Source organism: Sminthopsis crassicaudata, chromosome 1 (assembly GCF_048593235.1).
Source record: "Sminthopsis crassicaudata isolate SCR6 chromosome 1, ASM4859323v1, whole genome shotgun sequence".
Lineage (NCBI taxonomy): Eukaryota > Metazoa > Chordata > Mammalia > Dasyuromorphia > Dasyuridae > Sminthopsis > Sminthopsis crassicaudata.
Window position 1 is genome coordinate 384,840,696 of NC_133617.1, and position 25,622 is coordinate 384,866,317.

General features: G+C 35.8%; 1 protein-coding gene across 1 annotated transcript in view; it reads right to left on the reverse strand.

Annotated features, from left to right (window-relative positions):
• The window catches only part of CCBE1 (collagen and calcium binding EGF domains 1), a 312,338-nt gene that overhangs the window by 19,932 nt on the left and 266,784 nt on the right, over positions 1 to 25,622 (reverse strand). Inside the window, exons 4-6 of the mRNA XM_074279468.1 lie at positions 20,700 to 20,834; positions 16,475 to 16,612; positions 4,526 to 4,629 (exon numbers count right to left, since the gene is read on the reverse strand). Of these exons, the coding sequence (XP_074135569.1) occupies positions 4,526 to 4,629; positions 16,475 to 16,612; positions 20,700 to 20,834 (377 nt within the window). The remainder of the gene's footprint in view (positions 1 to 4,525; positions 4,630 to 16,474; positions 16,613 to 20,699; positions 20,835 to 25,622) is intronic.

Sequence of the window (25,622 nt, forward strand, 5' to 3'; positions counted from 1 at the left end):
GGAGGTTTTTGTGAGGTCTATATGGGAAAATTCTCTATAAACCATATGTAGATATCAGTTAATATTACTTCCAGAACTAGGTTTCACAATAATAGTTATGCAACGGCTGGTGAAAGATCTATTGGAGAATTTTAAAATGAGTTTCTCTTTATGATGTTCCTTGAATGTCAGTATTAGAATATTTTTAGTAAAGAGTAGAATTTAATATAAGGTGATTTGTCTTTGGCTTAATCCAAAGGACTTTTATTCCACCATTTGTTCATAAACAAACCTTTCTTAAGTACCTATCATGTATAGACACTAAGTAAGAGCGATTTAAGGAGAACCTTAAAGATGGCATTATGTTAAAGCTTCTTTTCCCTCTTTTTTTGTATTTCTTCCACCACAGACAATTTTTTTAAAAATTAGTACAGGCCCCTGTTAGAAATGAACTTGACAATGGAACTTCTAATTATTTTAAGAATTATCTCAGTTCTATTCACTAGGTCAATTTGTAGTTGAAAGGAATATTAGAGATCATTTAGTTCCATTCCCCTCTACTTTTACAAAGGAGGAAACTGAGATCCAGAGAGATTAAACAATTTGCCCAAGATGATAAAGGTGGTAGGTAGCATGTCTATCAGAATCTGGATCAAGTTCTCAACTCTAATTCCAGTGCTCTTATTATTAAACCATAATAGCTCTCCCTCTACCCAATGGGCTTCAGAAAGCAAATGTAGCTAGATTTATAATTTAATAAACTGAGCAACAGCCGAAGTTTAATAACTTGTCTAATCATTAGCATGCAATTTGAAAATTAGTTTGTGAAATTTGCCTTGAATGAACAGACTATGACCTATATTTATCAATCCCAATGCAACTGACTGCTTCCCTTTCTTTACTGGTATATGTTTATGTTTGCATATGTATTAGAATATGTACATATATACATACATGCATATTTATCTTCACTTAAAAATTTTCATGATTTGTGTTTTATTCCTACTTGGATATTTAAAAATCTACCTATTACTGCTAAAGTCCATCAATTGGCTAGTGTTTACTAGCATCCAGCAAATTGATGGATTAAGCCAAGGAAAACAGTTTTCTATCATTAATATTGTTTATTTAAGCGATGGCTAAAATTCTCAGTAGGAACCATTAACATAGATTTCCCTTCTAAACTCACACATTGCACTTTGGTGGTTTCTGTTCCTTTTTTGTTTTTTTTTTGTTTTGTTTTGCAAACATTACATTTTTATTAGAGTTCGAGACAAATTTAGCTTTCCTTGTTGAAACACAGAAGGCCAAAAATGACTGATCTGATTATCCCATTGTGACAACTCAAAATGAACATAAATAGCCTTTCCTTTCCTGCAAAGGGGAAATGAAGGCTTATTTTTATTCATACTTGAATCTCAGAACAAACCACAACCTAACTCCTTAATACTTTTTGCATTATAAGTGTCTTGGTAAGATTACAGCTTTCTTCGATGCTGCATTTCAAGTTTCAGCTGAGACAAAATATTTTGTTTTACATATTTCTGATATGCTTAATATTACTTATTATATTTATGTGTGTTTTTGTTCTTTTTTCTTCTGTCAGATTGCATGTTACAGGATGGCAGGACTATATATCATCTAAATGTTCTGCTTTCTTTAGCACCTAGCACAGTGCTTATACTCAGTATACACTTAAGAAATTTTAATAAATTAATGAAGTTTTAGTGCCAAAAGGGACTTTAGACATTATTTAAATCAAGAGTTTTTTAACATTTAGTATGTGGACTGGAGTATGGAGAGATTTCAAAGGGACTGTAAACTTAGGAGAAAAAAAATACATTTTGATTTTTGCTAAATTCTAACTTAAATTGAGCATTTTCTCAAACATTCATTTTTTAAAACCTCATTATTCTAAGAAGATGTCCATAGATTTTGTCAGAACTCCATAATACATAAGACCTTAAGGACCCTAATCTAGATGGAGTTAAAGTCATTGTGGAGAAGGGGTCCATTTTGCCTGTCACCACATTTCAATTGCTGACTAGCTGCCATCTACTGTCATATATGGCCAATAGCCCCAGAAACAGCAGCACTCTACTGGTACTATCTTATCTCTAGCCCAGCTCACACAGCCATCACCCCAGGGAGCAAGCCCTGTGGGAGAGGAGCCAGACATCTTTATTAACAAAAATTTTCCTGTCCTTGAAAGGAAACTAAGCTAGGTTAAAAAGCAAGATGTCCTGAATGAATGATTGAAAGCAGCCTATTTCAGATGAGTCAAGCCAACTTTACCATCTCAATCAAAATCTCCCCTCAGATTACTGTGGATCAAGGCTTGGTAACTACTTCCATGTGTGATACCTACTAAAGGACACTGAAAATAAAAGGTTTAACTCAAAGTCCTTTGGCACTATCAAATGATTCAATACCAGAAAGAGATATGAATATAAGTGGAAATAGCATTAAAGAAGATGCATTATCACCCACTTTGCTGTTATGTTCTAAGGATCATGAGATCTAGTTATCTAATTTGCAACTGAAAATGTGTTATTTACCTGGTAGAATATGACCCAGGTTCTTGAGAGAGCAGATACTGTTTTTGCTTTTCTAAATGTATCTACAGAGCTCTTAGTACAATGGTCTGCACACAGTAAATACTAAATAAATTATTTTTATTCATTCCTTCATTTGATACATGAGGAAACTGAGGCCCAGAGAAGTTAAACATGGAAACAAAGAAAAAGACCATCAGTTGTGGAATGGCTAAACAAATTATGGCACATGAATATCATGGAATATTATTGTAATAAAAAATTATGAATTTCATGAATACAAAGAAGGAAGAAAAGACATTAATGCTTACAAAATTGAGTAAGTGAAAGCAGGAAAAATAGTCTAAAAAGAACATTACAAAAATGTAAATGAAATCTATCATAAAAACAATAAAAAATGAATGTTGTGACATTATAAAGAATGGGCCTAGCCCCAAAGCAGAGAGACAATTTCTCAACACGCATCTACTCACCCACATTCGAATACATCCAGACACCTCTTTGATGAATTGAGGGGGGCCAATACTGTACATAATACCTTTTTTCAATAGATTGTTTAGTTTTGTATCTTTTCAAACAATAACAAAAAATCCATTTGCTTTAAGGGATGGTGAGGGGGTTGGTTTTACAAAGAAAAATCTATCCAATGGAAAAAACAAAAGCTATCAATCAATACAAATCTATTATTTTAAAAGTTATTTTTTAAAAAGACTTGTCTAAGATCACATAGCTGAGTAGTTATAGAGCCATGATTGTTTACTAAACTTAGAAAAAATATATATTTTTATTTACCCTTTTTGATCTCAAGGTTAACAGTTTTCTTTTATCATATTAAGAACCCATGGTAAGACTAATAAGAAAAAGTACAATTTTGTCAAAAGTAGATAAAACCACAGATTTATCATTAACAATATTAGCAGGTCAACAGACCTCAGAAATGACATTTTTCAAAGCTGTATTCATTTATTCATCATTAAACAAACTCTAATTGACTGATTTCTCCATGTAAGGTTCTGTATTTTCTCAAGGGTTGTTACAAGTTGGGCTTACAAGGTAAATTCCCAATATATCAAACATAGTGTAATTTACTTTCTGAAATGATCTCTTGTTAGGCTTGTGTGGCAATACTATAAAAATGGATTGATCAACTATAACCATTTGTGGTTGGGTGTGCCTTTTGTTAAACATGGCTGCTGTCCTGCACATGTGTTCTCCAGATGAAGTTTCATCCCTAAAACTCTGCTTTTCCTTTGCCACGCTTTGCATACCGCTTGGATATCCTTTGTCAGCTGAAAATCCTCAATAATTATTGAGCTGCGAACTTCAAAAAGCTCATAATGAACTTCAGCAGAAGAAACACTGTTCACATTCAAAAAGCAAATTAGAGCACATGTGGGGGGACTTTATATCTGGGGACCATGTGTCAGGGAAGAGTAGTCATTTCAAACTCAGAAGAATACACTGTCACAAATGATGATGGTTGATTTGATCTATAATGTGCTACATGGCCTAAAACAACTATGCTCACCACCAAGAAAATGATTATATTGTGCACAGTAATCTGGGACTTAACTTTGAAAACTTTAATTGAGAACAATGCTCATTGTGGAATTTTTTCTCATAATTTTTATATATATGCATATATTTACTTTTTCTTTTTTTCTTATGAACTCCTAGGGCAAGAGCTTGTATATTTTCCCTAAAACCAATAAAACCCAACAAATTCAAAGACATTTATACAGTACCAATTGCACTATGGATAAGACACAGTACTGTTCAATGGGTAGGAGGTTTCCAGAGAAGAATATGCATATACCCTGCCCTCAGGGAACTTAGGTTACACTCAATAGAGGCTCAATACTATTTTGGCAGATGAATTAATTTCTTGAATATGTACCTTAGACACTCTTCTCCTTCCTTTAATAATTGTGACTCCATTTCCACCCATTGCCCATTAATTCCCTTTTTCAAAATAGGTCCAGAGAGCATACCTTTTGCTTCAACTGTAATACCATCTGTTTCATTTGGTGGAACTCCTTACAAGTGGCACAGCAGGTTTCTGCCTTCAGTGCATTCTCTACTTTCTCATCATGTCCTGGGAAAGAAGACTGGCTCAGTTAGATCTAAAAGATTGAAAAGAATCACCTCTTGTGCATGAAGGCAGCAGCAGCCTTCCACTCTGACCCTGAAACGTGCAAGGTATACATGTTAGCAATTTGTACAGCTCTTCATTCATTGATGGGAGGGCCACAGGTCAGGGGAGAATGGTGTGATAGAGATTTTGCTGCATTTCAAATCCAGCTGTTTCAATTTAGGGGTCCCCAGAGTCTTTCCACTTTGGGAAGCAAAACTGTTTGCCACTACCCTTTTATCAGTACCTCTCTGGAAGGCAGGTCCTATAAATTTGACATGATTTATACTCAACTAAAAGGGCCAATTATTCATGCATTGTAAATCATACCCAACCCCAACACAGTTCTTGTGCAGTTTACACAAAGCTGGTCTTCTTCACTCAAGATTCATCTGCTAGTCAGGAAACACTTCCAGGTAGAGCCGGATTGCTAGAGGCACAGATTGGAATTGGAACTGACATTAATGTAAGGGACTTGAAACCAAGTGAAAAAAGACTAGCATAAAGTATGAGGAATACTAACCATATTCACAATTATATTATACTCGATGATGTATTTGGAGAATATTGTCACACCCATACAAATCCCAGGAGTTCTAAACCATCTCCTATCATTAACTAGCATGGCCTTCCATGTTCCAGGATTTCATTGTAAATTATTTTCACTATGCCACAGAAATCTAAGAGTGACAGGAACAAAGAACCAGCAGTCACTAAAATATCTTCTTGACACAGAAACAAGATACAAAATTTAGAACCTGGAGAGCACAAGTGAACAAAGATAGCAGTGGTTCCAAATGAAAGTGTTTTGTCATATGTAAAATGCAAAAAAGAGATAGTATGGGTTTGTGATAGTATGGGTTTGTGAAATTGGCAGGATAGTTTGTAACCCAACGTGTCATACTAAAGGCTTAAAAACAACTTACTATGTGGACTCCATGCCTACTAAGTAGTCAGTGGTGGTACTGATTGTAATTTAGGGATTACAGGGGAGACATGATCTGTCTTTAAAGTGGTAACATGTCTTATACTTTCTACCTCTACACCTTTGCTCAACTTGATTCTCTTCAAGAATACAAAACCCATTCCCTCATTTATGTCTATCCAAATCTTACCTCAAGACCCAGATCAGATCCTAGTTCCCTAAATAATCCTTTTGTAATTAGCTGGTAATAATTTCTCTCTTTTCCAAATCAATTATCTGCACCTCTCATTTGAAAAGCATTATAAAAGAATTCTTTATGCTGTGGTTATCTATTTGCCTTATTACCCCAACTAGAGTCCAAATGACTTGAGGGCAGGGAATATGTCTTCTTATTAAACTTGAATTTCTCCTTGGTGCGCACATTGTAAACATTTTTTGAATAAGTGAATGGATGCACATACACATACCTCTTCTCAATCCTAACAATTGAATCCTCTATCTGCTAGTGAAAGCTTATAAGTTCGAAAAAGGGCAAATGGACCAGCAGAAAGTACTCAAGGATCAGAAACAAAATGGCAAAGAGGTTGTTGGTAACCAGGAAAACTAGGATGATAATAAAAGAGCACTGAACTGCATCAACATGTTTAAGATACATTATTCCATAAGGCAAGGGTGTCAAATTTAAATAAAAATGGATCCCTGTTGGTTGCATATTGAGGCAGAAATCACAAATTAACAATATCTATGTGGTATTGCAATTTTTATTTATCTGTTGACACATTTCTCAAATATATTTTAATCTCATTTGGGTCATACTCTTGAGGTTTATAGGCACTCTTGAGGTCATACACATTTGGCCTGTGACACCTCTGCCTTAAGGAAATATTAGAAATATCAGATATGATTTCAGAGTCACAGTTAGTGATCTCTGCGAGGTCAAGTAGTATCTCAATTTCTAAAAAAGGGAAATAGACTGAGAATGACTAATTTCTGGCAAATTTTAGATTCTAATATTAATAAAGTCAAGGGAGGATAAGGAGAAAAGAAAGAAATATGAGGGAGCCTCGTGAGTTCTGGGAATCCTGGAGTCAGAGTTGGAGGGAAGGAAAATCAAAAGGGAAGGGAACCTATACTGACAACTAAATGGAATGTCATGGTGAATGATGAAGATAAAGAATTTAGAGAACCATGGGAAGAGAGAAGCAAGCAGAATCAATAGTGATTACAACAATGTAACTATTTAAAAAACAATAAGAAGAAACCAAATACTGTTTAACTATAATGTCTAAGAAAGTGGGTCCAGGAGAGTAGTTGAGTCCCAAATTTATCAAATAGAAACAGATCCCTGATGCCTGCATATTGATGCAGAAACCACAAATTGACATTATCTATGTTCTTCAAATACATGAAGGGCTGCCATGTAGAGGAAGGAACACACCTTTTTTCTATATTGAAAGGCAGATTTACTAGTACCATAAGGGTAAACTGCTAGAACTATCCAAAAGGGGAATGTTTTTTTCAGGAAACAATTAGAGAAGGTCTGTAAGCAAAAGTGAAATGATCACTTTTCGGTTTTGTTGAAGACAGAATGCTTGTTCAGATACAGGTTAGATTAGATGGTCTCTGAGGTCCTTTCTTACCTTGGAATTCTGTGGAACATATGGATATATGTATATATATACATATGCATCATTCAATATATACAATTACATATACACTATGAATCTTTATATATCTTTCTACATAATCTCTTTCTTCCAGTGACACTAAGGAGGTAGAATTGCTCACCATTCCTAGTCCCAGTGGCATTTGAGGAGTTCTAGAATTTTTGTAACATCAATCTTTTGACATTACATAAAACTGTGAGTCAACTTGCTTACTCTGTAGAAACCTAAGGGTTTTGCAGGAAAACTTTCAATTCAATTAAATATTTATCACACTCCTATTATACACAAAGTACTGTCTTTAACTCTGAAAAGATATTCTTTTTTCCTTGAAAAATGTATAATTTTGCATTTCAAAGAATTATCATAGGGTAGTGTGTTGACAATGTTACCATCCAAAGAATGTATAAAATTCTGTTATTAGCAGTGACAGAAAAACAGTCAGCACCATGGCCAGCAATAGCAGAGAACTGGAGAGTATTTGACAAGTTATGCAGGGAAATTGTGGAAAAACAATAGAGCCCCCTGTGGGACTACAAGAATTATGGCAGCCTATAGGGATAGTATTACTAGATATGAATAAGGAGAAAGGGTTGCTATCCATGGCAGTGCATTTAGTTCGACTGCCTCATTTTTATAATTTGGAACAGTCTGGATTTTTCACAGAATAAAATTTGGATGGTACTCTAGTGTGTAGAAAGGTTGTCTTCACCTTCACTTAAACTGACCAGGATAATTTTACCTAAACACAAATTTGTTTCTCTTCATATGTCTGTAAAGCATTGAAGCAGAAGATAGGAGAGCATTTCTACTATTTTATGATGCTTGGTCTCAATCCCACAAATCAAGAGGACTGAGTTTTTGATGAGAATCTCTCAAAAATGGTTCTGTCTATATTTTTTGGATTGTTGTACTTAAGATAGTCACAACACTTTAAGGGGATGTTTTGAGAATTATGAAGAACATTTGTTTGTGTTCAGACTGGCTGAGATAGATGAACTTTGAAAACAGAAAATGCTACTCCATTTTCCTTCGAAAATAGCAGTTTAATATCTGAAAAAAATTACCTGACTGTCTAAAGGGGAATAATGTTACATGCCTTCCCCTTTTTCCCCCACCAATGCACAGATCTGTCAAATGTTTTCTATATTCTGAGTTAGATTCTATATATTATTCAATCTGCTTGTAAAACTTTTTAAGAGTAGTGTTTAAAAATAAAAGTATTCTACACAATGAAGGTCTTAGGATAAAATATCAACTCCTCAGTCCAGCATTCAAGTTTCTCCACATTCTGGTTCCAACCTATCTTTCAAAGCTGATTTCACATTATTCTGCTTCATGTTTTCTAACATTTTTCAATGAAACTAGATGATTAGATGTTTCCAGTCTACTTCCTATCTCCACTTATACTATACTATGCCTTTTGTTCAGAATGCACTCTTTCCTTATTTCTAACTTTCAGAAATTTATCTAACCCTTCTCTTTCTTTAGTACTCAAGTTAGCTGCAAATGCTTCCTTGCGGTTGTTTTTCTGATCCCCTTTGTTTCCAAGTGCTCAAATCATCTTCTATTATATTTACTTAGATGTGTGTTGTAATCTCCCCAAAGAAGATGAACTCTTTGAAGGTATGGACTGTTTAATTTTTGCCTTCATAGTCTCAGGGCTTACCACACTTTAAACCTAAAAAGCATTTAGCACTTGTTGTATAGAATAGAATTAGAAAATATCTTCCATACAAAGCAACTTTTAATGATATTTTTAAATGTAATCTGTGTAAAAATCTCAGATTATGTCTACTTCTAACCTCACCAGATGAAGCCTGTGTTGATAATTCTGTCAGAAAAATCTGATTCAAGATGCATTTTTTTTTAAGTTTGCTCTAATTCTGTAAAGGTGCTATATTACTGATTGACCACATGGTGGCATGCAGCTCTATTTTTTTTAATATGAAGCCCCAACCTTTCTGTAACATTTCAGGGATTGAGTATGTGAGCTTTTTATCACAGGGCATATTGATATTTTTAGTAGCACTTTACAAACTTTGTTGAAAAAAAAAAGTAAAGGCCCAAAATGTTACCAACATGGTGCATGAAGAAAGTCCCACAAATATGCAAAGTATTTAGTTTATTATTCAGCATTGGTCATGCAAACTGGGTTCATGAATTACTGGGGTTTGGAAACTTCTGAGAGGGCCTGGGATATGTCTGAAACTTGGAATTATAATAAGCCATTCTAGATGTCAGGAACATTTTATCAGAAGACAAACAAAATGGAGAAAATGGAAACTAGGGAAAGCTAATTAGCTGTAAGACATGTCATCATTCCCAATACATTAGTTACCTCACTCTCTTCCTGTCTCTCTCAAATGTTGCACAAAATTTTAGAATTTGCTAAACTGGCTCTGGCTCTGTATTTTCAAAGAGGAGAATGAATAACTGATTATAACATTATTGCCACAGGCCATCTTGCCTCTGGCAGGGCTATAGTCTATGTATATTTGCCATCATCTATCAGATGAACTGGCTGCAACCTTTCCATCATCAACAATATTCCGGTCACTCTCCTCCCCCTTTTCATTCCACTTACCTTCCTTAACAACCAGCTGCTGCTGTGTTTAATTTAAAACTCCTTTGAGCTTCTTTAATTTTATAGACACCAAATAATGTGCAGTAATAAACCATAAAAGGAAGAAAAAACTTTCATATACCACATGTGTTTTGACTTAATAATTATTATCTACTAGCCAGAAAAAACTGTGATGAAATACTGTAATTTGTTACTCCATAGCAGAGGGAATATCTACATTGCTTCTTAATGATGCTAATGAGCCCTAAAAAGATTTCTGAAAGTTAAGATTAATAACCAATTACTTTTTTTTTATTCTTATAGTTGAGATTATTAGTCTAATATTTTTTCTTGTTTAGACCTTGGTTACATTAAATATAACTCCTCTCAGAGTATAGGAATAAATGGACTATTCCTTAAAATAATAAGGAGCATATATTTAAAACCTTCAGTAAACATCATATGTAATGGTGATAAACTAGAACCTTTCCCTGTAAGATCAGGAGTGAAACAAGGTTGCCCACTATCACCATTACTATTCAATATAGTACTAGAAACTCTAGCCTTGGCAATAAGAGCCGAGAAAGAGATCCAAGGAATTAGAGTAGGAAATGAAGAAATCAAATTGTCACTTTTCGCAGATGACATGATGGTATATTTAGAGAACCCCAAAGACTCTGCTAAAAAGCTATTAGAAATAATTCAGAATTTTAGCAAAGTCGCAGGATACAAAATAAATCCACATAAATCCTCAGGATTTTTATACATTACCAACACAATCCAACAGCAAGAGATACAAAGAGAAATTCCATTCAAAATAACAGTCGATAGTATCAAATATTTGGGAATATATCTACCAAAGGAGAGTCAGGAATTATATGAGCAAAATTACAAAACACTTGCCACAAAAATAAAGTTAGATTTAAATAATTGGAAAGACATTCAATGTTCTTGGATAGGCCGAGCGAATATAATAAAGATGACAATACTCCCCAAACTAATCTATTTATTTAGTGCTATACCAATCAGACTCCCAAGAAACTATTTTAATGACCTAGAAAAAATAACAACAAAATTCATATGGAAGAATAAAAGGTCGAGAATTGCAAGGGAACTAATGAAAAAAAAGTCAGAGGAAGGTGGTCTAAGTGTACCTGATTTAAAGCTATATTATAAAGCAACAGTCACCAAAACCATTTGGTATTGGCTAAGAAATAGACTAGTTGATCAGTGGCATAGGTTAGGTTCACAGGGCAAGATAGTGAATAAAAATAGCAATCTAATCTTTGACAAACCCAAAGATCCCAAATTTTGGGATAAGAATTCATTATTTGACAAAAACTGCTGGGAAAACTGGAAATTAGTATGGCAGAAACTAGGCATGGACCCACATTTAACACCACATACTAAGATTAGATCAAAATGGGTCCAAGATTTAGGCATAAAGAATGAAATCATAAATAAATTGGAGGAACAAGGGATGGTTTACCTCTCAGACTTGTGGAGGAGGAAGGAGTTTGTGTCCAAGGGAGAACTAGAGACCATTATTGATCACAAAATAGAACATTTTGATTACACCAAATTAAAAAGTTTCTGCACAAACAAAACTAATGCAAACAAGATTAGAAGGGAAGTAACAAATTGGGAAAAAATTTTTACAGTTAAAGGTTCTGATAAAGGCCTCATCTCCAAAATATACAGAGAATTGACTTTAATTTATAAGAAATCAAGCCATTCTCCAATTGATAAATGGTCAAAGGATATGAACAGACAATTTTCAGATGATGAAATTAAAACTATTTCCACTCATATGAAAGAGTGTTCCAAATCACTATTGATCAGAGAAATGCAAATTAAGACAACTCTGAGGTATCATTACACACCTGTCAGATTGGCTAAGATGACAGGAACAAATAACGATGAATGTTGGAGGGGCTGTGGGAAAACTGGGACACTGATGCATTGTTGGTGGAGTTGTGAAAGAATCCAACCATTCTGGAGAGCAATCTGGAATTATGCCCAAAAAGTTATCAAAATGTGCATACCCTTTGACCCAGCCATACTACTACTGGGCTTATACCCCAAGGAACTACTAGAGAAGGGAAAGGGTCCTGTATGTGCCAAAATGTTTGTGGCAGCCCTTTTCATAGTGGCTAGAAGCTGGAAGATGAATGGATGTCCATCAATTGGAGAATGGTTGGGTAAACTATGGTATATGAATGTTATGGAATATTATTGTTCTATAAGAAATGACCAACAGGAGAAATACAGAGAGGCTTGGAGAGACTTACATCAACTGATGCTGAGTGAAACAAGCAGAACCAGAAGATCATTATACACTTCAACAATGATAATGTACGAGGATGTATGCTGATGGAAGTGGATTTCTTCAACATAGAGAAGAGCTAATCCAATTCCAATTGATTAATGATGGACAGAACCAGCTACATCCAGAAAAGGAACACTGGGAAATGAGTGTAAACTGTTATTTTTACCTTCGGAATCCAATTCTTCCTGTGCAGCAAGAAATTCGGTTCTACACACATATATTGTATCTAAATTATACTGTAATATATTTAACATATATAAGACTGCTTGCCATCTGGGGGAGGGGGTTGGGGGAGGAAGGGAAAAAAATCTGAATAGAAGTAAGTGCAAGGGATAATGTTGTAAAAAATTACCCATGCATATGTACTGTCAAAAAATGTTATAATTATAAAATAAAATAAAAAATTAAAAAAAAAATAACTCCTCTCGAACCTATGATATTAAATAATTTCTTGGGACTCTGAAAAGTTAAGTGTATTGTTCATGGTCATTCAGCTAATATGTATCAGAAACAGAACTTGAATTCAGACATCCCTAACTCCAAGCCTAGCCTTCTGACATCTGTTTGTTTGTTTTTTTTTCCCCTGTAAACATTTAAAGTATCTTCTGTTATTTATCTTTCAGGGAAGGAAAGAGGTTATTGTCCTTAATCCTACTCATGGAAAGTAGACTGTGACAACTAACAATAAGATGGAAATATGGAATCAGTTTTACTTCCTTCTGATTTGCATGCCCAAAGGAATGTTTGTGTTTCAGGTCTACTAGTCACAAGGATCTTCCTTTCCCATGTAGACCAAATCACTGTGTTCCACTATATGCCATTATAAGTGAACCATTTACTACTGGTGTGATGATGGGCAAATCATCTAACCTCTTTGGACTTCAATTTCCTAATCTACAAAATGAGGATTGGATTAGAGAACTCAAATAAAACCCTTTCCCTGTTATTGCAGGCCAGATCTGACCAGGTAGTATAGATTCAAGGTTGGAATGAAATGAGATGCTTGTGTTCTGTATACCAATCTCCAAAAGGAGATTTACTTAGGCATTGCCAGGGAGGGATACTTAGTAAAGATACCATATTGATTCAGCTGAACTCAGGTTCCCTGCTTCTGAATTGTCTATGAGGTTCTGCCAATCAAACATCAGAGAGGAGTTGTAGTTCTATATGGCTTTTTGTACCCAGCTGATCAGGAAACAATGTTAAATTAACAATATGTTAATTTAATTAACTTAAATTAATTTAATTAACAATATGTTCCCTGAGTCATTTTATTTGCTAAGTCATGGATTTTTTTTTTCCCCTAAGGCAGTTAGGGTTAGGTTAAGTGACTTGCCCAGGGTCACACAGCTAGGAAGTATTAAGTGTCTGAGCTCAGATTTGAACACAGGTCCTCCTGACTCCATGGCCAGTGCTCTATCCACTTCGACACCTAGCTGCCCCTAAATCAGGGATTTTTAACCTGAGGTCTTGAAACTCTAAAAACTTTTTTGATAACTACATTTCAATATAATTGATTTATTTTACTTTATTTTGTCCTTTTAAAACCATTATTTTGTTAAGAGATCAATAGGCTTCACCAGACTACTAAAGAGGTCTATGATCTAAAAAAGATTAAGAATCCCTGGGCTAGAGGATAGCATCAATATTTTTTTTTTTTGGAGGCTGGGGTTAAGTGACTTGCCCAGGGTCACACAGCTAGGAAGTGTTAAGTGTCTGAGACCTGGTACTCTATCCACTGCGCCACCTAGCTGCCCCCTGCATCAATATCTTTTTAAGGGAAAAAAAATAATGTGTCAGGGACTGATAAATATTCTTCTTTTCCACACAGGTCTAACTCTATGACCCAGATTTTTTAAATTAGAGAGTCCTCCTACAGGCTGAGATTTGTGGGATAAGGATGGGGCAGTTGCTAGTGACCTTCAGGAAGAACCAAAGGAGATAACTAGAGTTAAAATATAATTAGCATCAGCTTGTAACTCCCTCTGCTTGTATAGGGCTTCTGGAAGTGTTCCTATATCATTGATGTCTCAGGAACATGGATCAATGCTTTGCCTATGTTCCTATGGATAGTCCTTCCTCCTTTACTTCTTTTTCACTCAGGTTACATGTGAGTCACACCTGAGTCACTTCACCCTAATCCTTGTTAAGTTTAGGGGGAAATCCACAACACTGATAACTTGATAGTTTCCTATTCCCTTCCCTTCCTGGGGATTTAACTGATACAGTATAGCATATGCCTAAGACTTCAGCTGACAGACACAGCAGCTTCCAGACTGAAGAGTACGGGTCATGTGGAGCATACACAACACATCTGGGCTCTTTCTGAAGATTCCAATGGACAATGACCAGCTTTCTGGTATTTCAATATGTATGTTCTAATCTTCCAAATCTCCTTCAAACACACACACACACACACACACACAAGCTCAAGCTGGGTAAAACTCGACATAGGTAAGCATTATCATAGAGATAGGATTGAAAATCTGATGACCCAGTGAAATTCCCTCTTTCCCCTATATTGTATCATAGTCTGCAGCCTCCATTGTAACCTTCTTTTTCTAGGTCCTGTCTTATATCTTTTAAGTATCTGAGAATTAATAATTTTTGGCAGAGAGCATTTTGCTTTCATTTTTTTCTCACCTCGGAGAATGTGTTAGTCACTTGTGTGTTGTAAGAGAATAGATTTTGTGTTAGGGAGATATCCTTGAGAGCCACCTCTGATATTTATTAGCTGTTTGATGATGAGAAAGACACTCAATTCCTTTTAACCTCATTTCCCTCATCTGTAAAATAGGGATTAATAATATTTGCAGTAGCTACTTGATGGATTTCTTGTTAAGATCAAGGAGATAATCGATGAGTAAAACAATTGGAAAACTTTAAAGTACTACATGAATATGTTTTATTACATTATTAAGACTGTTACTTAAAGTTTATCAGGAAGCAAACTGATTAGTTTAGTTGAATGTGCAAACCAGACCTGAGTTTTCTCTACATGTGCTTTCCTCAACTCTGCATATCTTTGCACACTTAACCAGCACATCAAGATAGGTTTAAATAAGCAAATAATCCAAGATCCTGGTTGTTCATTTCCCTGGATAGCTCAGACATCTGGACTACATATAGCAGATGTGTCATAGATTGGTATTACTGACCTCGTATGTGAATGCTTAATATTTTAATCTAATATTTCAGAAAAGTGGGGCCTCCTTTATTCACATCCTCTCAGAGAATACAGCATGTGTGCCTGCTCACTCTGTCCCCTATCATTACTATAGTATAAATGCAAGCTTTATTGAATTATGGGCAAGTTTTTAAGTCATAAAAGCACTCCTTTGGCCGGATATACGATTTCTTCCCCAAACCTATCAGTCTGAAAACAGAATCACTGAACTATAGTGGGAAGGGACTTTCTAGGCCATTTAGTCCAGCCCTCACATTTTACAGATAAGGAAACAGATCCAGAGATTTGTTCAAAGTCACATGAATAGTAAGTAACAAAGTCAGGTTCTTTTTACCTGCACAACACTCTTTGCATTTTATCATGATGTCTCTCTGTGTATAATGATAGATAACATTTTTACTAACCCTTTTTACAAAGGTTCCCCTTCACTCTCCTTGGTGCACTATTAGAAACACTGCTCCCTTCTTTCCCTTCCTCTCCCCCCTCAAAAATCCCCACATGCCCCTGTGGGAAGAGGGTATGACAGTTTAGTTTTTGAGCTCCCAAGTTCTTTAGCACTGTTTGTAAAGTAATTATTGTTCCATTGCTTACCAGTGTGTCTCAGAAGCTACAAATCTTATGTTTATATATTTATTTATGTTATTACTTTACATTATATACCATTATATACCACATTAAACAATTGTCCTGAGATTCTGGTTTAGAAAAGTAGTCTGGTATAGTAGACAGAGCATTGAACTAAAAGTTAGAAGACCTGAATTTGAATCCTGCCTCAGACACTTAATAGTTGTATGAATATAGACAAATCACTTGACCTCCCAAAGCCTGAGTTTTCTCATCTGTAAAATCAGGATAATAATATTTATAATATCTATCTTGCAAGGTTGTTGTGAGTCTCAAATGAGGTAATATATAGAAAGTACTTTATAAATCTTAAAACTATTATGCAAATATGAGTTACAGTTTCCCATTTTTATAAATATTTTTATGTCCACATTTTACTTTTTTTTCCATTCTCTCCTATACTCCATATCACCTTTCAATTTTTTTTTCATGCCTCTGGGTCTGTGTTTATTTCAATGGATGAGGCTGAAGATAACATGGAACTGAGTTCTATTTCAAACCACACAATGCTTACCTTTGTCTCCTTTAGTACATGTTCTCCCATCTTCTTCTAGGATGTAGCCCTCCCGACACTCACAACGATAGCTGCCCAAGGAGTTGATGCAGATCTGCGAGCAGAGTGTCTCATTGCTGGTGGCACACTCATCAATATCTGTATTTGAATCAGTGTCCAGAAATATTAGAGAGCTTTAGAAAATGGATTTCCTAAGGAATAGCTTATATGCAGTTGGTGTTCTGTCCAGATGACATTTTTTTAATACAATCTCAATCAATGTGATTTTGGATAAATCAGTAAACAAGCATTTATTCAGTGCTCATTATTTACCAAGTGTGTAGCTAGGTTGTGCAGTGAATAGAATGCCAGGCCTGGAGTTAGGAAGACTCATTTTCTTGAGTTCAAATCTGGCTTCAGACACTTGTTAACTGTGTCACCCTGCGTAAATCACTTAACCCTGTTTGCTTTTCTTCCTCATCTGTAAAATGACCTGGAGAAGGAAATGGCTCAAACACTCCAGTATCTTTGCCAAGAAAATCCCAAATGGAGTTATGAAGAGTTAAACACAACTGAAAAAGACCGAACAGTAACAACAATATTTCAGGTATCATACTAATGTCGGAATACAAAGAAAAAATGAAAATAGATCTTATTTTTAAGGAATGGGCAATGTAGAAATGTGCTTTGCTTGACTATACATATTTTGATGAGAGTATTTATATTATTTTTTCTCTTTCTTTTTTCTTATTGTTGTAGGAATTGTTCAATTGAGGAGGCTTGGTGGGAGGGACAAATTATAAATGCATGTAAAATTCATTTTTTAATAAAAATAAACAAAGATTTGGTTTGTATTAGAAAAAACTAAGGCTAATGCAGAAAGCATCTGGATATATCTATCTTCTATCTATCTACACATATAATATAAAATTCAAGACAGATCTTAAATTTGTTTTTCAGATTCATATTGAGATCTACTACTTTTTTTTCCCCTGAGGAAATTGGGGTTAAGTGACTTGCCCAGGGTCATACAACTAAGAAGTGTTAAGTGTCTGAGGCCAGATTTGAACTCAGGTTCTCCTGACTTCAGGACTGATGCTCTTTCCACTTCACTACCTAGCTGCCCCTTTCTATTTTTTTAGAAGGTATTGCTACTTAAGATCTAAGTTCCCTCCTAACATTGCTTTTCTAACCACATTATTCCTTATCACAGAGAAAGCAATGCGATCAAACTCTAATACAAAAGGATCCCTGCAATCTACATATTAAGTTGAAAATTTCAAATTAGCTTTATTTACATTGTATTGTATTTTTTTTTATTTACTTTTGTTAAACATTTCCCAATTATATTTGAATTTGGTTCTCTTCAGAAAAAAATAATTCTTGCTTTCATAGAGTTCATATCTCAGTAGGAAATAAAATGGGAAGCCAGAAATATGATCCATCCATGAAAGAAACTCATTTCAACTGCCCTCATTGCAGTATGTTCTAGGATAGATTCTAATATTAGTTAGCAGTGTGACATAAGCCTGGTCATGTAACTTTCTCATATCTCAATTTCTCCATTTATAGGACTAGACAATAATACCTATATTAACTACCCCTATTAGTTGGGAAAATATTTTGAAAGCAAGCATATGCCAAAAAAATGCAACCTAGAACCACTTTTTTTCTTATGTCTTCTTTTCTTTTCTTTTTTTCTTTTAGCTTTTGATTTATAAGACATATGCATGGGTAATTTTTCAGCACTGACCCTTGCAAAACCTTAGTATACCAGTATTTTAAACTGATATCTACCTTCCCTGTCTCCAGCTGCCAATTGAGTATGGCACAGACACAAGTGTTAATACTTCTTAGTTGTATGACTCTGGGCAAGTCACATAACCCCAATTTCCTCAGGGGGAAAAAAGTAGTAGATCTCAATATGAATCTGAAAAACAAATTTAAGATCTGCCTTGAATTTTATATTATATACATATAAAAATATACATATATGTGTAGATAGATAGAAGATAGATAGATCCAGACGCTTTGAGCATTAGCCTTAGTTTTTTCTAATACAAACCAAATCTTTGTTTATTTTTATTAAAAATGAATTTTACATGCATTTATAATTTGTCCCTCCAACCATCATTATTTGCAATTCAATTGACATAATTTTTATTTTTAAATGTCCTGGTAAGTTGAAGGTTTTTTAATGTCCTCTTTCATTGATGTGGAGTCTGAGTAAAACAACCTAGAACCACTTTTTAGTTAAAAAAAAAAAGACTGAGTTACATATCTGTGAAATATCACTGTCACGAAAAGGAATCTGAGAACCATTGGGAATTCCATGAAGAGTGCTCTCCCTGTGAAATCTGCCCCATCAGTGACCCTAAGCCTGAAAATCCTCCCCTCTGGACTAATAAGTTCCTCATAAGCTTTGAAAATGAGTCAAGAGGGCTTTCAAAGCCAGGGTCATCTATTCACACCACAGATTCACTCCCCTGCTGAAATGCATGGAAAGGAAATGTTTTCAACCCATGGGAAGGTGGCAGGTGAAGGGTGAGGGAAGTGAAGAGTCTTGAATATGTTTTATGTACACAGTATGTGAACAACACCAGGTGCCAGCAGACAGAAGCAATGATAGGGTTTCAGACAGTGCACATGTGTTGGACAGACTGAGATTGGGTGTATACTTTAGGAAAACTAATGACATCCAAGTCTGAAGCATGATCCAGGGCTTTCTTGATGTGCTGCCAAAGGTCCTTTCTCCCCCTCCCTCCATTTCTTAGTGACTGCAGGTAAGTGGTAAGGCCCTTCAAAGTGGAAGCTGCACTAGTGAGGTGCCTACTCTTTGCAATGCACAGGGTAATGGGGCATTGTAATATCACAGCCTGACACTGATTGGACTTCTTTCTTTTTAAAAAATTTTTCTTATGTTATTTTTTTTTTCTTTTAGCTTTTTATTTATAAGACATATGCATGGGTAATTTTTCAGCACTCACCCTTGCAAAACCTTAGTACACCAGTATTTCAAACTGACATTTACCCTCCCCGTCTCCAGCTGCCAATTGAGTATGGCACTGTCTGAACTTCTAACCTATTGGTGATGTAAAAATAAAGGATGAAGCTGGTTAAAAACAAGCTTCAGAAAGCGCTTATAAGCAATATTTGCAGATTCCCAAAGTTATAAGAATTAAGGGGATGGGAGTAGGATAAAGAAAAACTGAAAAATATTGAAAAAATGAAAAAAAAGTTCTGTGCTTGGAATTTATTGTCCACTTACAGGACCCAAAAGTTCTCCTGGTACCCAGAAAGGATCATAGATTAGCTCTGTAGGGAGTGTCCCTCAAAGAGTCTTAATAAGCCTGACAGAAGCCAAGCCAAGCATAATAAGAGTAGGCTACATAGTAAAACTTGGCTTATTTTCCAGCTTGGTACATTAATACTAGGAGCATAGCATCCTAGACTGAGCACTGAAAGTTATCCAATCTCTCATTTTGCATATGAAGAAACAAGGACTTAGAATTTAAGTGACTTAAACACTCAAGGTCACATAGCTCATAAGTAACAAAGACAAGACATTAGTTCAGACCCTCCAATTCCAAATCTGGTTCTTTTCTCTTTCTCCTGTTGGCCATAAGCTATTTGCCAAAGAGACTTGGGGAGCCAGCACATGATATCACTGGCATTTAGTCCATGGGTAGGTTAGTGCGACAGTGGGAGGACAAGATGGTGATTTAATGATTTCTTCAGTCACAGCTCAGAATGTTGGCTTCCTTAGCTTCCTTTTCCTTGGTCCCAAGCTGCCTGCCACATGTGAGTCTTCCCCTTAATGCTGCCTGTGCTCTATAGCTAATATAAGGACAAGCTTGTTTCTATTTGGTTCTCTGGCTCAAAACATTCTTTATCATCTATTTTCAACTTCATAATGAATCTATTGTTTCTTTTTCCTCTTCCCTCTGTTTATTTGTTTTTGAGTAGTTAAGTAGTATCAGCTGTATACATGGAATTTTCCTGGAAGTGATTTGAGAGTCACTGTGGAAACATCCATAATCCATAATCACAAATAATAGTCATAATTAGTATGCTTCCAAGTGAAATGCTATCCCACAGAAATGAAGACAGGGAGAAGAGTCAAGGGTTAGTGTGATTCTTAGTCATCAGGGACCTTAGAAAAAAAAGTATTTGATCAGTGGAGAAACCTAGTTAAGATGAAGTAATTTCCCTAAAAGTGGCAAACTCAGGTAGTTACCCAACATACCTAAGCAATAAGGCTTCACTTTGTTCCTGTGTCTCTCCCGGTCATATCGGTACCCTGGATAGCAGGTACATAGAACTCGGCCAAAGTTGTCTGTGCATTGCTGTTCACAAGGAGCCTCAGAACACACATCGTAATCTGGAAGATGGACAAACAACATACAAAATCATTGGCAACAAATCATATAACAATAAAATCTGTGATATTTTGAGAATATTTAGTTAAAGATAGAAAATGGAGAACTAATATTCTAGAGCAATAATCTCCAAAGTGGAAGTCATAGTGCCCTGGAAGATTGTGATTTAATTCAAAGAGGTAATGGCACAATCAATGGACAGTGGGAAAGGGAATCAACCAATTAGAGACGTGGGAAGATGGGTCATGTTCTACCCTCTCCTGATGTCTAATCATGGAACTTATCTCTAAAACAACCACAACTGCTATTACAAACATGTCTCTATTTTCATGTGCAAATTCTCAAGCTTTCCCCTTCTGCCCCAGGAGTAGGTCTTTTGGGATGGTTACAGCTTAAATGTTTTTAGGGCACCCATAGAAGTAGCTGTACAGGTACCATGGGGAAAATCTCTCCTCACTCCATTTCCCAGATCAATTCTTGCTATAGCAGGCACCCCTTTGAAGGTGGGCTTAGCCTTGGGTCAGTGATTGCCAAATAAGGGACCAAATTTGAGACAGACAAGTAAGGATTTGCAAGCATAGATGGATTACAAAATATACAACATAATGATTATATTTTATTTCTTCTCCAATTCTTTTTTCACCTGAACTATCCTATTTCAGTTGAGGGGATTACCAAGTTGAGGACACTCTGAAGGACCCACATCCCACTCTCTGTTCACAAAGCCACAACCCTCGTTCAAGTTGTGAACTTGTGGGAGGACACTATTCTCATATACACTATTTCAATGGTTTTTGGTTGGTCTCTCTGCTTCAAATCTCTCCCCATTCTAATCTATTTTCCACTCAGCTGTCAAGGAGATTTTCCTAAAGAACACGTCTGATTGTACCTTGATCCTATTTAAACAAACAAACAAAAAACTCCAGTGGTTTCATATTGATTCTAGAATCAAATAATGTTTCATTTTTATCTCATTTTATATTTCAATTTTCTGTAATTTTTATAATGGACACAACTAATGGGACAATGGTGAATATAGGTTTATATGCATGCGTATATACACACAAAATTTAAATATAAGTTAATATACATATAATGGAGATATGTGCTCAGGGGTTTTTTTAACTGATAGGGATACAGGATCAAAAATGTTTAGAGATCCCTGTTTTAAAGTATGTTTTTCCAGGCTGGTTCTAAATTAGGAAAAGGGAATGAGAAATTCAGTCTAGGAAGGAGGCAGAAATTAAGTTACCCTGATTGGTGGTAGTGCTTCAAACACTGTGAGACAGAATTTGTTACATATAACCTAATGTAATTTTGCAGATCTCTAATTCTAACAACAATTACTGTGCATTTCTGGTTCCTGGTCGTACTTTGTACATTTTCCAGGAGCCTTTATTACAGAGACATAGAGTTGAATGAGACCTTAGAAGTTCACCAATTGTACAGAGAAGAAACTGAGGCACTTGGAAGATAGAATCATTTGCTTAAATTCACACAACTAATAGACACAAATGCAGGGCGGGTTTTTTGTTTGCTTGTTTTTACTGAATACAATGTCTTTATCTCAATGGAAATTTCATTTATTTAAATTCTGAAAAAATAGAGGACTTCTTGGGTAAGAAGATTGATATACTTTTTCTGGGCACAGACAGGGGGTAGGCTTTTTCCATTTTATCACCATGACAGGGTTTCAACTGCCCTTGCCATAAATGGTCTCATTCTCTGACATACCTAAGAGCTGCAAAACTAGTTGTTGTACTTCTCCTGGGCATGTGGATAGCGAAGAAAATTTAAATTTTTCAAAATATGGTAGTAGGAAGGAACATGGTTCAGTAGAAAAAATGACTGGCTTTGAAATCAGAGGATTTAGGTTCAGATGCTGCCTCTAAGATATAATACTTGTCTGATCTTGGAGTCATCACTTACCTCAATTACCTGTGCCTCAATTTCCTTACATCTATAAAATGGGAAGGGAAGGTGAAGCGGATGGCTTCTGTGGTACCTTACAGACACATCTATAGTCCTTGCCAATTCTAGTATCCTCCGGTAGGCCTGTGGTGTGCTCCTCTCAGGGGGAAAGGACTGAGAATGGAAGACTTTTTTGGAGGAAGAATTTGGTACATTTATGAAGGCTGCTAGTTTGTTAATTTTTTTTAATAAACTGTGGTCTGGGGCTAGGGAAGCCATGGTGCTTTAAGTTGCTAGATAAGGTAATGATGAGCAGCCAGTACCATAGGACGAAGATGGCATTCCAAGCCTAGGGTTAGGAGTAATAGCTACCATTTTTACAGTACTTTTAAGATTTATAAAGCATTTTACATATATGTATTTGTTCCTGAGTTATAGATGCTATAGATGAATTTTTTTTACTTACAAGAAAAATGAAACTGAGAGGTTAAGTATTTGCTTGTGGCTAGTGTCTTTAAAAAGACTGGAAATCAGATCTTTACTCCAAGTTCCACACTATTCCCTGTACCATCTCAAAGGAGGCCTTCAAAATAAAGATGTCTGTGGGTTCTTGTAAGGAGCTTATGCTTTTGGGTAAGATAGGGTGACAGAGTTAAAAGAAAGAGGTGATAATGCAGAATTTAATTAGTCCTGGACTACAGAACTGTACTAATCTGAGCAACTGTTCTAATGGCCTAAGTTAGTACATTGCCTCTCAATTCTCATGAATTTATAGTGGCTAGGCTTTTGCAGGATGCTTGGCTCTAACCCAGGTGATAAATATGAACAATTTACTCCAGACTTATGTCCAAGATCTCATTAATCACTGTATTACCCTATAGGTGCTGACAGACAAACTGTTCTTGAAAGCTCCAAGTCTGGCTTCATTCTGTTACAGGGGGAAGATAATATGGGTGGGCCATTAGCTACGACATGGGAGGAGAGACTTTTCTAATACTAGAAGATGATTTCAAGATTGGATAGTGTAGTGCAATAGCACTGGGTTTAAAGTCAAGAGGCATGAATTGAGATTTTGACCTGGCCACTTATTACTCAGCTGATACTGTACAAATTACTTAACCCCTTTGTGCCTCAGTTTCCTTATCTGTAAAGTAAGGGACTTGGACTACATGATCTCTAAAATTTTGACTTATGATTCTCTAAACAACAGACTAGGAAATTTCCTAAGTTGGATCTTGTTTTTACAAATATGGATTCTACTGAATCAGTGCCCATTCTAAATGGAGTGCCAATAGTTCCCCTTTCTCTGATTCCAAAAGGGCTCTTCTTTGGGGAGTCCCCAAGTAACTTGTAGGGCTAATTTGTGAGTTTCTATTGGAAGCCTTGGTCCTAGTCAAACTCATTTAACTCTGTCATTGCCACTTGGACAAAGTTCTGTGCTTTCTCTTTATCTAGTGTTATATTTTCTTGCTCTATAGAGCTTTCGCTCTTTGCAACCATGCATTACTTTCCATTGCTCTGTAATGCCAGATGTGATCATCAGTCGGCATCTGTCAGGGAAGTGAAAAACATTTAGCTTGAGTGTAGCTTTGATGATTGCACCTGATCATCCTGATGAGCCAATTTGGCTATTGTTGGCACAGGAAGGAGAGGGACAACATGACTGGGGTCTCTTCAATTATCCATTTAAGGCATTATGGCATAGTGGATAGAATGCTGAAGTTGAAGTTAGGAAGGCCTGGGTTCAAGTCCTCCTTCCCTTTCTGAGCCTTAGGTAACTCCTGAAGTTTATTAACTTGGAGGCCAAATGGTACATAAAAAACATTGTCTTTGACTTGCATGAACTGATGATAAGTGAAGTGAGCAGAACCAAGAAAACATTGCATGTAGCAACAACAAGATTATGAGATGATCAACTGTGATGGACCTGGCTCTTTTCAACAATGAGTGGATCCAAGACAACACCAATAGACTTGGGATGGAAAGCACCATCTGAACCCAGAGAGAAAACTATGGAGATTGAATGTGGAATACAATATAGTATTTTCATCTCTTTTTTGTTTGTTTATTTTTTCTTTCTCATTTTTTCCATTTGGTCTGATTTTTCTTGCACAACATGACAAAAATGGAAATGTACTTAAAAGAATTGCATATATTTAACCTATTTCAGATTGCTTGCTGTCTTGGGGAGGTGGGGAAATAAGGAAGAGAGGGAGAAAAATTTATTACACAAAGTTTTACAAAAATTAATGCCGAAAACAATCTTTCCATATATTTGGAAAAATAAAATACTATTAAAGAATTAAAAAATTGTCTTTGGAGCTGGATGATCTGTACTAGGATCTGGCTTCTGTGACTCTTTGTATGATGTTGGAAAAGTTGTTTAACTTTCCTAGACTTTACATTCCTCATCTATAAAATAAAGGGGTTGGATTGTAAGATCACAGAAGTTCTTTTCAGTCCTAGGTCTTTGTTCTTTTAGGTCTATGAAATTATAGGTGATTTGTCATTTGCTTCAGTGGAGAAAGTTTGCACATATCCACAATAACATAGTTCCTTGATGTATACACGAAGACATGACCCTTTATGATATGTAAGTAAAAATCAAAAGCACGCCAGGGGATTTAGAGGAAAGAAAACCAGCTAAGGCATTTAAATGGAAATTCGTGAATGGTGGGATGGATGAAACACCTAATCTGGGCACCTATTTAGCCCATATTTGATGGCTACATACTCTAAAGGGTAAATGAAACTAAAATGTCCTTATTGGTTTGTCATTCCCTATGGGGAGAGATGGAGCAGAGAACACCAGTTAATAAGAAGTAAGGAGAGATGGGTTTTTGGTCTCTTTTGAGATAGCCTCTTTCTTGGGACAGTCA